We start from the raw sequence: 16584 nt of genomic DNA, 5'->3' as shown, positions 1-16584 counted from the left end.
TTTGTCATGTTACAATCCCATTAAATATATTTTATTGAGATTGTATGTGAAAAACCAACACAAAGTAGCTCTAGTGATGGAGTGAAGGGAAAACTATACATGAAAATTTAGTCACTTTACTTTGATACCCCTAAATAAAATCCAGAACAAAATCCAGAAGAGCCCACTTGTGTGCAATTTGAGTTCAATACATATCTAGCTATTCTATGAAAGTTTGATAGTGATCAAACATTATCATGAAGATCAAAGTACACAGGGATCAAGCTACTGACAAACATTTAAAAAGTTACCATTGGTTTAGGTAAAAAAAAATTTGCATTTTGAACATATCATGGAACAATGGTAAACCCATTGGTGAAAGTAAACAGACATGACTGAATTAATCAATTTGTAATCTTAAGTTAGTCTCATATGTTCTTATCACAACAAAAAATGTTGCTTATTTTTTGTGGATCTATTGTAAATTTGTAGAATTTTATTTTGCAGATAAAGGATTAACCAACAGACTACCTGAAATAAGTATTAATTAAAGCAGCAGCCAAGAGGCCCATAGCGACTCTGAAAGACCAACAGAGATCCAAAGCTCATGTAGGAAAATCTATAGGACAGCTGTTAGCTGACCTAAGGACATTGAATCAAGATTTACGGACCACAGAGTGTTCTGCCAATTTTTGAATGAAAGCGCATGGACGTCTTGTTCAGTTTTTACAGACAAATTACAGAGAAAACAAAGCATACAAAACGTGCTGTGGTCACATGAGAATACATCTTAACTTTTTTTTTTTAATTGAACAAGTTGTTGGTGCAAATAAACTCTTCATGTCATCCTGAACACACCATCTATGAAAAGACTCAGTTGTAGCTCAGACGAACAAGTTGTTCATGGGAAAATGGATGGTGCTAAGTACAAGGAAATCCTGGAACTAAAACTGCTGGAGGACAGAGAAAGACTTGAAATGGGGTGAAGTCACCTTCCAGGAGACAAGCCACCCAAACATCAGAGCTACCAGGGAATGGTTCAGAATACACACGAGTCAAGACTTAAATCCAACTGAGAATCTGTTCATAATCAGATTTTCAAAAATGCTCTCCCTTTAATCAAAGTAAGCCTGAGCTAACTTTGATTAAATATCTCCAGATATTTAAAGATTGTAATAATCTAAGAGACCTACAGCTGTGAATAGAGTGAAAGGAGTTTCTACAGAGCATAGACTCATTGCCTGCTGAATATAATGCACACTTCAAGATTTTTTTTATGTGAACTTATGTCGTTTTTCACAATCTTAAAATGATTAGATGCTGTCTTGGTGAAAAAATAAAATCTCAGTGGGATTAGTACTTCTGAAAAAAAATCAATGGTTAGCAAGGGGAAACATTTTCAAATAAAATTGGTTGAGGCAAAATGCGAAAGAGTTCATGTTATGGATACTATTGTAGGCATTTTGTGCGTCATCGTCTTTAGTAAACCCCTCTCTCTATAATCTGCACTTCATCTTTTATCTGGGACCTACACTTTCAGATTTGGGCTATTTACTCAATTTATAACTGAAGAAGCCTCTTCTCAACATGATAAAGTCATGATCAATAATTATTAATTAATAACAATAATAATGATGACAATAGTGATTATTACTATTATATTAATGATAATGATAAGTTTGAGATTAGATATTTTGAAAACAGAATAAATAAAACCTGCATTGCAAGTAAACACCTAATAATAGTTCCATGATAGCACTTTGTATTTCCAGCAGGATATCTCACATTCTGGTGCCCAAAACCACTTTTTTCATACATTTGTGACAATTTGCAAATTTCTACTTGCCATAAATAAAATGAGCTCCCACTGACTGACTCACTACAAGGTATTTATGGTTGCCATCTTTCCTGGGAGTAATTCTTCACACTTTTTTCACACCCTCTTCATACCCTCTTGGAAGATGGAGGGGGTGGACAGCAAGCACAACATATTTTTCACAAATTAATATTTTGTCTTATTTCTCTCTGTAAAATGTGAAGAGTGGACTCCAAGACACTTTTGTCCCCCACCATCCTAGCATATTTTTTTGTCTACAGACATACATTAATCAGTACTAACCGGAGCAGAGCTGTCTCTTTTGGCTCTGGACCGAACCATTTTCCCCAGGACCTCGACTCCGTCTGTGGTGATATTCCCAGCCGCTCTGATGGACTTCTCCCCGACCACAGAGCAGTCTAACACCACCTTCACCGATGTCTTGCTGATGGTTACATGGAGCTGTGTGGCAGAGCAAGAACAGGGTCAGAAAACAAGGTGTGATAGAAATTTCCTAATTGCCAGACATCAGAGTAAGACAACAGTGAGCAAGTTGTGAAATTATCCTTAATTCTGCTAAAATCTAAATGTGTTGAAGCAATCTAACTAAACACAGCGTTAAGCTAGTGGAAATCAAGGACACTTTTACTAAGTGTCCCTGTAACTTGAAAAGGTTGCTGGACATTCAGAAATACCCTTCAAAATAAACCCTTCACTATTTCATAAGTGAGATTACTACAAAATGGATACCATAACATTGTTGTTACTTAACTCGTGCCTAATAAGGGATTATGTTTACCTTTCAAAATAAACTTCTAAGAAGCTTTCAAGTAAAAGTTTTTGCATAAATTAGTCCAATTTTGTGATCTAAATTTCTCAGGAACCTGCATGAAAACGGGATTAGGTTTTGCTTTCAAAATAAATTTATTTCATGATCTTTAAAGTAGAAATGCTGCTCTTTTTTTTGTTTTGAATTAGAAAATTCTTTAAATTCCCCTTGTTGATGTTTCATTACTACTGTGCATCTTTTTAGTTCTGTGTATAACCTACCGACACGTCAAAAATAAATGATCTCACACATCAAATTGAACAATTAAATTTTTCCAGAAGTTTTTCACCATTTATTCTTATTATTCAGTTGTCAACTTTTGGGTTTATATTACCAGTCAAATACATGCAGTCAAGAAAAAAGGTACTGCCAGTGTGATTTTAGGCCAAAGCTGGCTTGATGAGCCAGACTAAAGTTGGACTCCACAGTAAGGAAATATTCCCAGAGAGTGTATCAGCAAATGAGCTCAATAATCACCCTGACCATAAACTCCTCTGTGCCTGTGTGTGTGTTTTCTTCCCCTTTTAGATAAATACTTTCCAAAAGTATCTGCAATGAGCAAACAAATAACCCAATCCACCCTGAGCTCTGGATGTCTGTGAGCTAAAACTGCCTACTCAAGAGAAAAGTGCTGCCAGATCCATGAACCATCACAAGCAGATGTCTGTACAGTTAATGAGGAAAGAAAGCGGCATTCTGGTGAAGGACAGTAATAACCTAGACCATTAGCGTCTGTGCATTTCCCGATTATGTTTTTTTTTTCTCATAACCTCTATGCTCTTGCTCATCTTCAGCAAAACATGCACAGACCCCCTATATCAAAGGTGCATAAATGAATATTATTTGCAGATAATATGGAGACAAAGTTCAGATGTGAGAGCCAGAATGCAGTCCTCTGCTGAGGTGTGAACATCGTTTTTTAAAATGACTTTTGTGTCCTTCGGTCTGAATACTTCACCGGGCATAATATGTGTTGAGCTTTTGTGAAATAAAGCATAATGAAAATTCTCCATGGTGCAGACATTTAGCTGATATTTAGTGGCATTCAGTTAAGGTTAATATTAGTGGTGAGGGAATGAGTGCAGGGCAGGGAAATGTCGATGGTATATAAGCAGCACCGTGTGGTATGTGCATGTCCGTCGTTCTGTGTTTCAGCATTGTCCTCCATGTGACTTTAGCCTTCATGCTAAATGAAAAATGTTTTGTTTGCACATTTCAGTTTTATAAAGTCAAAATGATCTTGCCAACAGCAGCAGGAAGTAAAAGCAAATGTTTAATATTTTAATTTATTAATCTTTTTTTCTCTCGTAAAAAGTCAGGAAGCTTACCACTTCATGGATGTGCTTTTCTTCTAGTCATCAATAAAGCAATGTAACTTACAATGGCTATTAATTCACACGCATTTGTCAATTTAACTGAAACCCAATTAAGTAAAAAGATGTGAAAAAAGGCACCTGGTTTCTTAACTTAAATGCATACATTCTTGATTCAGTTTCAACATTCAGTCTCCCTGGGTTCACACCTGTTATTGTGAATTTAATTAGAAGAAAAATTAAGTTCAGCTGTACCAGCAGCATTTTCTTGACATCTGGTTTTTTATGTTATTGAGCAAAAACCATGGTTTAAAAGTTATTTCTGGCAAATAACATCATGGTGCATCACCATAAACGCCAAACAAACCCACAGAACAACATCATCCTGGCAACAGCGTGAGCTGGTGTTCCTCTATCAAAAGTGCAACTGGGGTTTTCGTTGAGCTAAATCAAAATATAAAGCCTGACTGAATGAGAGTTTTCACCCAAAATTTTTCAGATGTCTACCAGAAAACTGGACCTTAAAATAGATGTGATTTTTTTGCCTTTAAGGAGGAGTGAATGACCTAGTCAAAGTTCACCCCTAAATATGTGGTCTCCTGAAGATGGGTATTGAAAAAAATAGGGAATGATTACAAGTGACAACAATCTGGAATAAGAGGGGAAAAAACACACATAATTTCACTGGATCAGAAATTAGAATCAGATTGAAACTTAATCCCACTCATGAATAATAATGGATCAGAATCCAAATCAAGGCTGTTTAACGATTATTGTCACTTATTACAGCTAACTTCCTACTGATTGACGCCCACTGCTGTGATTTTACATAATTTCTTTAAGTGCTGTATATGATTTTAAGATATTAGTATACGAATACACAGTATATTTTTAACTACATCATGAGAGTCTGTAAGTGACTGAGAGCTAGAAAACCCCAAATAGCTAGTTAAAGCTCTAGAATGATGATTTGTAGCTCCCAAAAAGAGTTTTAGCACACATGACTTTTTAATGTTTAATCATGTGGGCATGTACAAAAATAGCCTTCACATGCCTCTGGAGAATATTATGGCTCTGAGCAATGTGTGAGTTACAGCAAAGACAAGTTTCTCTTCTCCCCTTTGTGTCTCCGTTCTTTACAACTATACTTTTCTTTGCGACTAAAACTCAGAGTCATTTCTATTTATTCCTCTGTTCTCTGCTTTTACCTGTTTCTGTTTTCTGTCTCTCCCCCCTGGGGTTTGTCAGCCTGTCTGTGCCTGTGTGCCTCAGTAAGCTTTGACAGATCCTACTGGGTTTCCTGCTTTAACGCATGGCGTCTTCGTATGGTAATCCTTTTCTAAAGGCCACACAAACAAGCTCATGCTCACGACGATTCCTCTTATTCACTTGTCATCCTGTCTAAATAGAAGCAAACACTTCCTTTGGTCTGGCAGTCCTCTGCATCTGTTCCTGCTCTGAACATTGCCATGTTCGCCAACAAAGGCAAAAGACTGAATGATGGACAGCTACTCCCGCACATTTTGAGATAAGGAATGGAAAACTGGAGGCTGGTGGGTGGCTGTGAGGTTGTTTTTAGCAAAAAATATACTTTAAGTAGTGACAGTACAAACCGGCTAATCCTTACAGAAGAAGAATGCTTTATTTTCCAAATCCTAACAAGTCTCTTAGAACTGACCAGTTAGAAATACTTCATCTTAATGGGGTTTATCAGAGTTTTGCAGTCTGCATTGGTCATTCATTGAGTCTGTGGATCAAGACTATCACTTATTCCACACCTGCATTATTGTTTATGTTATTTTTATTTTTAAGTGTTTCTCATAAACGGGAATAAAAGTTTTTCTGCAACAGAAATCTCACTGGACTTTGGTGCTGCTATTCAGTGCAATACCACACAATTTCCATAAAAATCAACTTCATTAAAATATCTACATGAAAAACAATTCAGCTTAATACTATACCCACCGGGGCTGAGCTAAATTAGAAAGAGAAAATAGATCTCGTTTTCTCAAATTCTCCTGTGTGTGGTTCAATCATAAATAAAAGTTAAAATATGAATAAATCAGTAAAGACAGACTGTGAGAAGGGAGATGGGCTCTTTAGTTGGAGGTTCAAACTCTAAAACAGTGCTGATAAAATAAAGAGAACAATTCTCAGCCCACGAGGCTCTGAAATCTCCCCAGACTAAATGTACAACTTCAAAAACATCCAAAAACTCGTGGGATCTTCCTGTTTTTGTGCTTCACAGCTGCCTGTAACCTACAGTCCAGCTCCACCAGCTCCCCTCTATTCAGCACAGTTTCTGTGCAGCAGTCAAAAGGTTCATCTGCAAGTGTATTATGAAATTGGTCTTTATTAACTTTCACATGGACTTGCAAAAGTATTCATAGTTTTTTTTATAATTTGCACCACAAACGTCATACAGTTTATTGTAATTTTTTATGACACACCAACACAAAGTAGTGCTTAAACTGTCGAGCTAAAAAGGTACTTGGTTTAATTTTTTTTCACAATTAAAAATCTGAAATCATGAAACTTTTCAGAACTGTACTGTACAGAACCACATTTAGCTACGATTACAGCTGCAGGTCTTTTGGAGGATGTCTCTGTCAGCTCTTCTGAATTTTTCACCAATTTTTCTTTACAAATTACACCAGTCAGATCAGACAGAAGAGCCTGAGAAATTACATTTTCCAAGTTTTGCCACAGAATCTCAATTTATTGATTCGGGTCTGGATTGTAACCCATCATTCAATCAATCATTTGCAATTGTAGAGCACTTTGCATACAGATAGGTGGAACAAAAAGTGCTGTACAGTGGATAAAATTGGTTAACTGCTTAATAAAAACTTGAAATTATTGAAGCAAGAAGACAAATAGATCAATAAATTATAAAATTAAAGTGATGCGGAAAAATTACAGTAAGGTCACACCTGCTAGTTGTATTGCTATATGTTTATTCTAACTTCCTGTGTATTCCCACCAAGTTAAAGCTATTTGGGTTACATGCACAAGGTTGGACGTTGTTTTTCCCAGCTGCATGGGAACCAGTCTGATTCCCATGCTTTGGATCCCTTATCCCTTTGTGTAAAAACTCATGTGTTGTCTCTGCCTGGCAGAGCTTTCCGTTCAGACTTGCTTCGTTATTGATTGTCCTATGAGCTCTCTGAGTTGTGCACAATTCATGAATAAACCTGATTGAGTGATTTTACCTGAACAGTGCTTGGAAATAGATGTTTTTTTTTCCACAACAAAAGACAATGAGAATCAGGAAAAAATATTCCTCTGCAGCTCTGGCGGCATTTTTGGGGTCATTATCCTTTTGGAAGGCGACCCACTGCCCAGTCTGTAGTTTTTTGCATTATAACAGGTTTTCTCTCACAATTGTTTCCCTCTGTCCCTTACATGACCCGTGGATAATATCAAATATGTCTGACGGTTTTCTGCTAACAGATTCTCCCTGCTGAGTTATGGGTCTGAAGAGACCTTTTCGCTGTTTTTTTTTCTGACAAACGCTCTCCTTCTGGCCCTCGGCTTGACAATCATGTTCTAAATTATACCTACACTTGTGTGACACTCAGATAATGGCTATCATAAAAGCTTGTTTTATAACCTAAACCTGTGTAACCTTCTCAACTGCTCTATCCCTGACCAGTCTGGTGTTTCCTTTGGATATAATGATGGTTTTTCTTCATTAATGTTTTCTGGAAAACCTGTGAAAGAACAGCTGTAATTGATAACACTTTTACCAAAGGTTGTTATATTAAAAGGTCAAGTGACAGTTTTTATTTGTGAAACATTTCTGAAAAAGATTATTTTATCCTTTTCCTTCAGCGGCTTTAATACTTCAAATAAAATTCTGATCAAACACATTGAAGTTTGCATAACATGACAAAGTAGAAACATTAAAGGGATATAGAAAGTTATTCAGGGCCCACTTTTACTTCAGGCTACATTCACACTTTAAACGAAATGGTTTAAGACACTTGTCTGCAACACGCACCTTGTGGAAGCTGCCGTGAAAAACCTTTTTGATTTCTGGTCCTTCGAATGTGACAGTCTGGAAGTCTCCTCTGTAGTCGTGGTTGAAGAATGTCAGAGTCTTCCCAGAGCCTGAATGCAGGCGTAGTGAATGTGGGATGAGGTTAGAGGAAGTTCACGTTTGCAGACAGAATTAACTTTTTTTGGATTTAACTCAGCTATGCTGTTTTTGAAAAACAAACCATTTCAATGATACCATTTTTATAAATATCACAAGCAAAATAAAATGCTTCCTGAAGCACTTTCTCTTTGTTTGTACTGCAGTAATTTGGAGATAAGAGTTGCAATGTGAGCTATGAGTTCAATCCAATTTACAACTGAATGAATACTATTCAGTCAGATTTAAGAAGTGCAATTATTTGGAGAAACAAAATGCTTAGATCAGGTATGTCCGATGCCAGTCCTTGATGGTCGGTGTCCTGCAGGAGTTTGATGTTCCCTTTGCTCAATATGGCTGAATCGAATGAGAAGACTCATTACCAGAGCCTCCATAAAACTTTCAGCCATCAACTCAGCTGTATTGAAGACTGGACACTTCAAAAATGTACAGGACAGTAGCTCTTGAAGGCTGAGTTTACTTACTGAACTGCTCTAGATAAAGGCCAAGAACATTTGATGGGATTAAAAGCAATACTCTCAGCCATGTTTCTGCAGTTTTGCTTCCAAAATTGTGAACTTCCTTGGCTTACTTGAAGGAAAGCAGAAAAACTAAAGGAAAGAAAAAAGAAAACCGAAAAACTTTCAGCGACTCAGACTCACTGTCGAGGATTAGGCCCACCATCGGCTCATTGTCTTTGTTGAGGATTTCCCACAAAGCAAAGGGCTCCTGCGGGGTCTCAGGGAGCAAACGGAGCATCATAGAAATGGTGTAGTCAGATGGCAAACCTTCAGGGTGAAGGTACCTGTGGAGCAGACAAACAGAGAAAAACAGCAGGCTTAGCCGTGTCTTAGACCAACATAGCCTCTGGAAGTCTTTTACAAGTGCATTTTGACTCGCTTCAGCTGCTGCAGCGGCTGGTGGAGCGCTCTCTGCAGCTTCAGACAGACTGATCAAAAAACCCACCGTGTTTTGAATAACTGCCTCTGAGCATGAGGTTTTTTAATGCCACCCTAAACTTTCCAAACTGTTCATTGCGGACAGTTTTAAAAAAAATAGAGCAATCACACAACAAGAAGGTACAATTACAGCCTGTTGACAGCACAAACTGGAAAAGAAGCTCCTACAATGACAACATCACAGAAAGAAATACATTACAGGAGCTCAAATGAAGCCATTAAAAGCTTCCAATTACCTTTGCTACACAAAGGATTTCTATTTTCATGCAAGGAGGCTCTAGATAAATGCTCCCTGGTGGTAACTAGTAACAACATCAGTTTTTATGTATTTATTTGAATGTAGTACCTCTCTGTGCTGCATTAAGAGTTGTGTTTTAAAATGGTAAAACAAAACACATTAAATTTATGAGGAATTCATATAAAGCAAGTTATTTTTTTATTACATTCCTACATTTTGAAAATGCTGTTAAACCAAACTCTTTTGTAAACCCCACTGAATCGTTTGAAATACTATTATTATTGATATTAAAACTTCTTCATAGGAAAGAAAACTGCAAGAGTACAATAAATATCGTAAGTCACCACTGATGTAAAAGTACATCCGGATTATTTTATTTGCTGATTTATGGGGCATCTATTCTGACCACACAGTGCCCCATTGATCAGTAAATAAAATAATGTGGACGCAAATTTAAAAAATTTATAATTTGGAAATAATCTATTACCATCCCACACAGAGTCTTAGAAATATCTGTCTCCTTTGTCATGCAACCATCTTGCAAGGTTGCAAGAACTTCGATCTTGCAACTGAAATTCAATCTATCAGATCAAACTTCATCAAATTTAGTTCTGCTCTCTGACTTTGTCACTCTAAAACGTTAACTTTTCCCTCATGAATAAACCTTCTCATTCTGATGGAGAAAAATAAAATCCATTTTTCATCTTCATCATCCCATCAGATGTCTGAAGGTTTTAGATCATGACTGACGTCCCTGTTCATATTTTCCTCCATCTTAAAAAAAAAACAACAAAAAAACAAAAAACAGTTCCATCTGTAGAAAAGAAACTTCGGGTCATGATGCTGCCAACAATGTGGGCATGACAGGTTTTTTTGTGTTAGAATTACATTTATCTGCAGCTTAAAATTCAACTTTGGTTTCATAAGACCATAAAATACTATCTCACACCATATAAAAAGATCTTACACTGTTTTGAAAGACACTGTATCTTTAAAAAAAAAAGCATTTTCCCCAAGAGCAACCTTAACCAATATTAGCTTTAGCTTTAAAGTGGCTAGAAAATATTTGGGCAGACTAAAAAGCGCCATATTTTGCTCTACCATGTGTTACACAGCATGCATTTGATATCTCGGGGAGGACATGCTTTTGCTCACTTGGTGGGCTGTAACACCAGGGCGTCGCGGTGTAACCTGTAGCAGGGGAAGCTGTTAAACGAACCAGGCTCCAGAGAAACTCCAGGTAGGGTGCTGTACTCCTTCTCCACCAGGCCAAACTTCTCCATCATTTTGAAACCTGAAGCAGAATCATGAAAATCACACTTAGTTTTTCTCAGTGAGATTATTACCTACATAATTATCAACTGTCTCGTCTGCGCCGTCATTATCGCCGTTTGCTTAATGGGGAATGAACCTTTGTCAGTCTATGTGTCGTGTGTGTTGCTCATTTGATCAAATCTCTTACCTGCCAGTGTGTTGCCGCTCATCAGAACAGATGGACAAGCTGAAAAACAAGGAGTTTATGACCATCATCAGCCAGCATTTAAATAAACTCTAGACAATACCTATTTCCCTGAAGATTCATGGATTTGGTTGGTGTTTAAAACATAAGCTGGTGTTACTCACTGGCAGTGGCTGCCTCACAGACGGAGGTAATAAGCTGCTCCTCTATTTTCTTCACAGCATCCAGATCATCCACGAAAAAGACGTGTCTGTCGCTGGGCTTGCTGGCAATATTCACCAGTTCTCCATAGTCTGCATCCGCAAAGCCGATTGCAAAGATGATGTAGCCTAAAAGTGGCATAAAACAGAAAGTCTTCTGATAATTTTGGAGTAAATGGAAATAAAAGATTAAAAAGAAAGTACAAATTCACAGTTACTAAACAGACTTAAACTAAATATCACTGATAGTTTAAGAAGCATGATGAAACAGAGTTAGACAAGAAGTTCGATTCCCGGCCCAGGGTCTTTCTGCATGGAGTTTGCATGTTCTGCCTGTGCATGTGTGGGTTCTCTCTGGGTCCTCCGGCTTTTCCTCCCACAGTCCAAAAACACGGCTGTCAGGTTAATTGGTCTCTCTAAATTCTCCCTAGGTGTGAGTGGTTGTTTGTGCTGTCTGTCTCTGTGTTGCCCTGCGACAGACTGGCGACCTGTCCAGGGTGAACCCCGCCTCTCACCCGGAATGGGCACCAGCACCTTTCCTGACCCCTCTAAGGACAAGAGTGTTAGAAAGTGGATGGATGTTAGAGTGCACCTCCACAAATGTGCTAAGCTCAGGTGTGACATCATTCCTGCTGTAATCAACCATTTTACTCTTGATAAATCGAAGCACCCACCCTCCATTTGCATCTCCTTTGACACTTTGTTGACATCATCCTGCGAACGTCCATCGGTCAGAACAACCAGGACCTTGGGAACACCCCTCCTGGCTCCGGCCTCCGGTGTGAAGATGGATTCCTTCACATGCTTGATGGCTCGACCTGAGAAGGAAACAAAAGACAAAACATTCAGATTTAAATGGGTTTTTTTTGTTTAAATTAATGCTTTGCCTGCCTTACAGTAAGTAAATGCACTCAAATTAAAAGTTATATAATTTTCTAGACATTTCAGAGAGAGATTATGCTGCTGCAATAACAGATCATATTCGAAAGCATTGTACACATCTCTACAAGGAAGACAACCAAGTGTGGAAGACACTGTAATTGAATCAGGAGGAAAATCCTTGTTGTTTTAACTCTGAGGATTTTGGTTCAACCAGACTAGTCCAATCCTAAGACTTTAAAACAAGCAGATTATCTGTAGTACTTTTTAGGTTTACTGTGACAACACCCCAGCCTTTTCTAGTTAATCTCTGATTCACAGCTCTCTCTGTGCATCATACTGTATAACCTGGATATTAAAGGCGTTTTCCTCACTCTGCTGATTATGTTCCTCTTTTAATGAGTTGCTGACACTCCCTTCATCAGAACCAGCCCCCTCACATAATTACATCTTTTAAATCAAACCCACCATGAAAGTCCATACATGAGCGCATCACCACAGTTGGCTTACTTTAATAAATCCATGTTATGGCTTTGATGTCTTTATAACCTCCTCAAACAGCAGAACCCTTTTCAGTGACGTTGTTTTCAGAATCAATTCAAGGGGAAGTGTCTGAAAACATTAAAAAAATATAAGCCAACAAACTACTATATAACGGTGTAGTCTCTAATCTAAAAAAAATTTACTCTATTAAGTAAAAGATAAACAACTTTTCTTGAAGAAAAAAACGGTTGAAAAATTTGCCTGTTCTGTAATAGATGTAAATCCGTATTTACATTTCTATATTATTACCTGACAAAATGCCTATGATATCAAGATTTGTTCTGTTATGATAGTTTACACCATCACTTTAACAAAAAATATTACATGTACCAAGTAAATACTGATGCTACTTCACACAGGATCAAAAAGGGGCAGCATAAAGTGAATGTTAGGGAAACTACAAAGATGGCTCCTCATATTCCTCCACTATAATTAATTCATCTTTCAATGGCATTAATCAGGCACATTTCTGAGCGTAGAAATTATTACACAGAAATGAGTTAAAGCTTTTTATAATCAACCTTACAAGACAACGTCAGAGAATTGATGACACAAACATGTCGTGTTGTATGCTTTAACGTCAAGCCAGAATATTACACAAAGTTCGCACATCTTGAGGTCCAATCACCTGGTAATGAACCTAATCGTTCAATATGAAATGTCTAGACAGCTTTAAAAGGTTTCCAGACCCACCCCTGATAAAGGTGAACACACCATAGCAAATTTTATAAATCTTACACGTGGGAGGGATTTCAACTCACCACAGCACAGCAGAAGACAGGGTACTAGTTTTAATAATGTGCAGAAATGAAGTATTTCACCTGACAGCTCACTGTTTGCCCCATGAAGGGAACTAAAAGTAATTGATTATACCAAACAGTAAGTGAGAAGTGTAATCTTCTCACACAGGCAGTTTTTTAATTTTAGTGCCAATTTAGTACATCATTATTTACATAATCAGTTTAAATGGGGTTATTGTTAATCATCCTGCAAGAGACATTTATGTGTTTGAGTTGTAGGGATCAGATGATAATGAACTCCAATTGTTGCAGAAATTTAATAAACAACCATAAACTGATTAATAGTATGCAGCACATATATTACTGTCCCTGAACTTCAAGCAAAACTTTCAGACTATATCACAACTTTCTCTCTCCACTTCCACAAGAAGCTGTCTGTGATGACAAATGACAATGCTGTCAGCCTGTAAAACGTTGTGATGTCAGACATCTGTGAGCGGTACATCTGTTTCTACACACTGATCGTGACAGGCATGTCTAGAAATGCAGCAGCTAGCGAGGCATGAAGAGACACAGAAGACAACACAGGGAGGAGGGCAGCTATCAGATGGAGCAGTGCGCCGGGCGATGGAGGCTGATGGGGAGGGTTCAGACGGAAAAGACCAGAACAGAGAAAGAGAGGATGAGGAAGTATCTAAATGAACACATTTCAAGGTAGTTTGTCTTCAGATGTTGCTTATCAAAATGCAGTCATTTTCTACAGAAAAACAAAATTTTTTGGTGTCTCACAGATTTGTATCTGCTGCTATAGAGAGACACCATTACAAAATGCACAAAAAAATCTGACAATTTAGTTTATTTTATCAAAGAAAAACTGAATAGGGAATCTAAAGTCATATACTCTGATCTTCATACACTCATTTAAAAGACCAAACAATAACTATCCTAAAAGTTAATGTATACTTTTTAAAATGCATATACATAAAAATAACTGTTGATCCTGCTGCAGTAGAAGTTGTTTTATTTTTGACACGCTGGGTGAAAAATTATGACCCGGTGTGTTGGGTCAAAAACCAGCAGAAATCATAAGATGGTAAAATATAGCTGCATTAAATGTAATGCCAGTGAGTCAAGTTTAGTTAAGATTGTATTTCACATTAGATAAGAGTTTGTTCCCTTATTAGCTACAATTTAATTTCAGCAGGTTTGAAAAGCTCAACAACTAAAGACCTTTCGTCTTTTAGTCTGTCTTAGATAGACAAAGTTAGCGAAAAATAACTTTTGTGTCACTGCCAAATATGGAACTATTACAGCACAGACTCTTTAGGCTACATTTTATGACATTGGTAATGTGACCTTCAATACATTGGAGCAAAAAAAGAAAAAAGAGGATTATACAGCTCAAATAAATATACCAGTCCAGTTCAACCAGAACACTGCTGCTCACATTCTCACTAAAACCAGAAAGATGGAGCACATCACCCGACTGATTTAATTAGAGTCAAACCTACTAATTATTCAGAGAGTCGGAGCTCAACACTCTGGAATAAGCTTCCTGCTCAGTGTAAGACTGCCCCAATCTTGAGTCTATTTAAAACAAGGTTAAAAACTTTTTTATTTGCAGTTGCCTATTTGTACATTTTTTTAATTCTATTGACTCATTACATTTAACATTTTAATATTTACTCTATTTTTAATCTGCTTGATTTTTTCTCCTTTCTTTTTATCTATGTATGTTGTTTTGAACTTTTTTTGTACAAGCACTTTTAAATGTCTCTGGCTAAAAGGTGCTATATAAATAAAGTTGTCTTGCCTAAAGTCCTTCTGCTGACTCCCAGGCAATAGACTTTAAGATACTGCTGTTAATTTATAAATCCCAGAATGACTTAGCACCAAAATACATTGAATAATATTGTCATTGGATCAACCATGGGGGCCACCCTAGTCTTCTGGTTCTGGTCTGATCTACATCCTACATAATCAGAGACAAATGTTTAGAACCAGCATTCAGTTTTTATGCACAATAAATCTGGAATAAACTTCTAGAAAACTGCAAAACAGATCAAACACTGAGTTCCTTTAAATCTAGGCTAAAAACCCATTTCTTTAGAGTTGCCTTTTATTAATAAGTGACCATTGATTATATCTACTCTTGACAGCAACTTTTCACAACTTTTGTATAGTTTGCTTATGGTCTTACATTTGTATCATGTGAAGGACTTTGAACTGCCTTTTTTCTGAAATGTGCTATACAAATAAACTTGACAGAAAGATGGAAGGGGCTAAAGAGAGCAATTCCAGATCCATAAAAATTTAGATGCTTCAAAAGACTTGAGTCAGGGACTGAGGTTCGCCTTCAGGGAAACAACACTCGCACAGCGACAGTGCAGTGCGACTTTCTAAAAATGCGTAATCAAAATTCAGAACTAAATCTAGCACAATCTATGGGAAGACTTGAAAATGTATGTTAGCAGATGTTTTCATCCAATCTGACAGAGCTTTAGAAAATATTAAACAAAACTGGACAAAAATATCTCTATAAAAGTCTTTATTTGTGTGAACCTTACCAGTAAAAATTCACAAGCCTGTCATATAAAATTGCAAAGGAACACACTGAGGTTTCTGGTCGTAATGTGACAAAATGTGATGAAAGGGAAAGAATCATTTGCTAATCTGTGCAACCCCTTATTAATTTAAGCACAAACAAACAGCAATTTTCAGATTTCAAGTTTAGACTAACTAGCAGTGTTATGGATGTCATTTTCACATGACTTTGAATCCCTGCATCTTCTTGCAGTTAACTCTAAAGCATATGAAATGTTTATTCAAACAGCCCTGCTTTATGATTTAGTGACAATAAAACAAAAACTTCAGAGAGGTAAATTTAAAAAGCTGAAGGATAAAAATTTAATTTCTATAACTTTCAGCTTTTGTAATGCTCAAAAACGAAGAGAAAGAAAGATTGATTTTGTGTCTTTGAGTATTAGCCAAACCTCAGCTGATTCTCTTTTACCCCTCTGTGGTCTGAAGATGAAATATCATGGTTCATTTTCTTCTTTGCCGTACTCCGCATACATTTGGTTTGGATACTGTCCTGTCAGCTAAAGTACTCGCTCCATTTCCGTCTTTTAAGCTGTAAGCAAATGGAGAAAGAATTTGCAGAGCTGAAGACAAAATATTGAAGTGAATGTCCTTTTGCAGAATGTTTTTATTGTGCTATAATTAATTTGTTTTGGTCTATGCCCTCTATTTTGTATTTGTTTACTTCTGTAGTTACTTTTATTATGTGATATATTTATATGTTATGTATTTTCAGTTGTTTATGTTGAATGTGTTGACCCCAGGAAGTGTAGATGCAGGGAACTGCAACTAATGGGGATCCAAATAAAAGAAAAAGAAAATGATAAGAAGGAAGAAAACAAATCAAGAGAGGCAGATGAAGATGGAAGCATGTAAAGGGAAAAAAAATATTACCTATATATTGCAGAGGC

General features: G+C 37.0%; 1 protein-coding gene across 3 annotated transcripts in view; it reads right to left on the bottom strand.

Annotated features, from left to right (window-relative positions):
- LOC114142274 (collagen alpha-1(XIV) chain-like) overlaps positions 1–16584 on the bottom strand; it is a 120223-nt gene that overhangs the window by 32013 nt on the left and 71626 nt on the right. For all 3 annotated transcript variants that reach the window (XM_028013470.1, XM_028013471.1, XM_028013472.1), the window contains 7 exons: positions 11606–11749; positions 10896–11060; positions 10735–10773; positions 10428–10566; positions 8738–8880; positions 7941–8050; positions 2099–2257 (listed from right to left, as the gene is read on the bottom strand). In XM_028013470.1, coding sequence (XP_027869271.1) covers positions 2099–2257; positions 7941–8050; positions 8738–8880; positions 10428–10566; positions 10735–10773; positions 10896–11060; positions 11606–11749 — 899 coding nt within the window. The remainder of the gene's footprint in view (positions 1–2098; positions 2258–7940; positions 8051–8737; positions 8881–10427; positions 10567–10734; positions 10774–10895; positions 11061–11605; positions 11750–16584) is intronic.

The sequence above is a fragment of the Xiphophorus couchianus genome, chromosome 3, assembly GCF_001444195.1.
Source record: "Xiphophorus couchianus chromosome 3, X_couchianus-1.0, whole genome shotgun sequence".
NCBI lineage: Eukaryota > Metazoa > Chordata > Actinopteri > Cyprinodontiformes > Poeciliidae > Xiphophorus > Xiphophorus couchianus.
The sequence above is the reverse complement of the archived record's forward strand: the minus strand, read 5'-3'. Positions and strand labels throughout refer to the sequence as shown.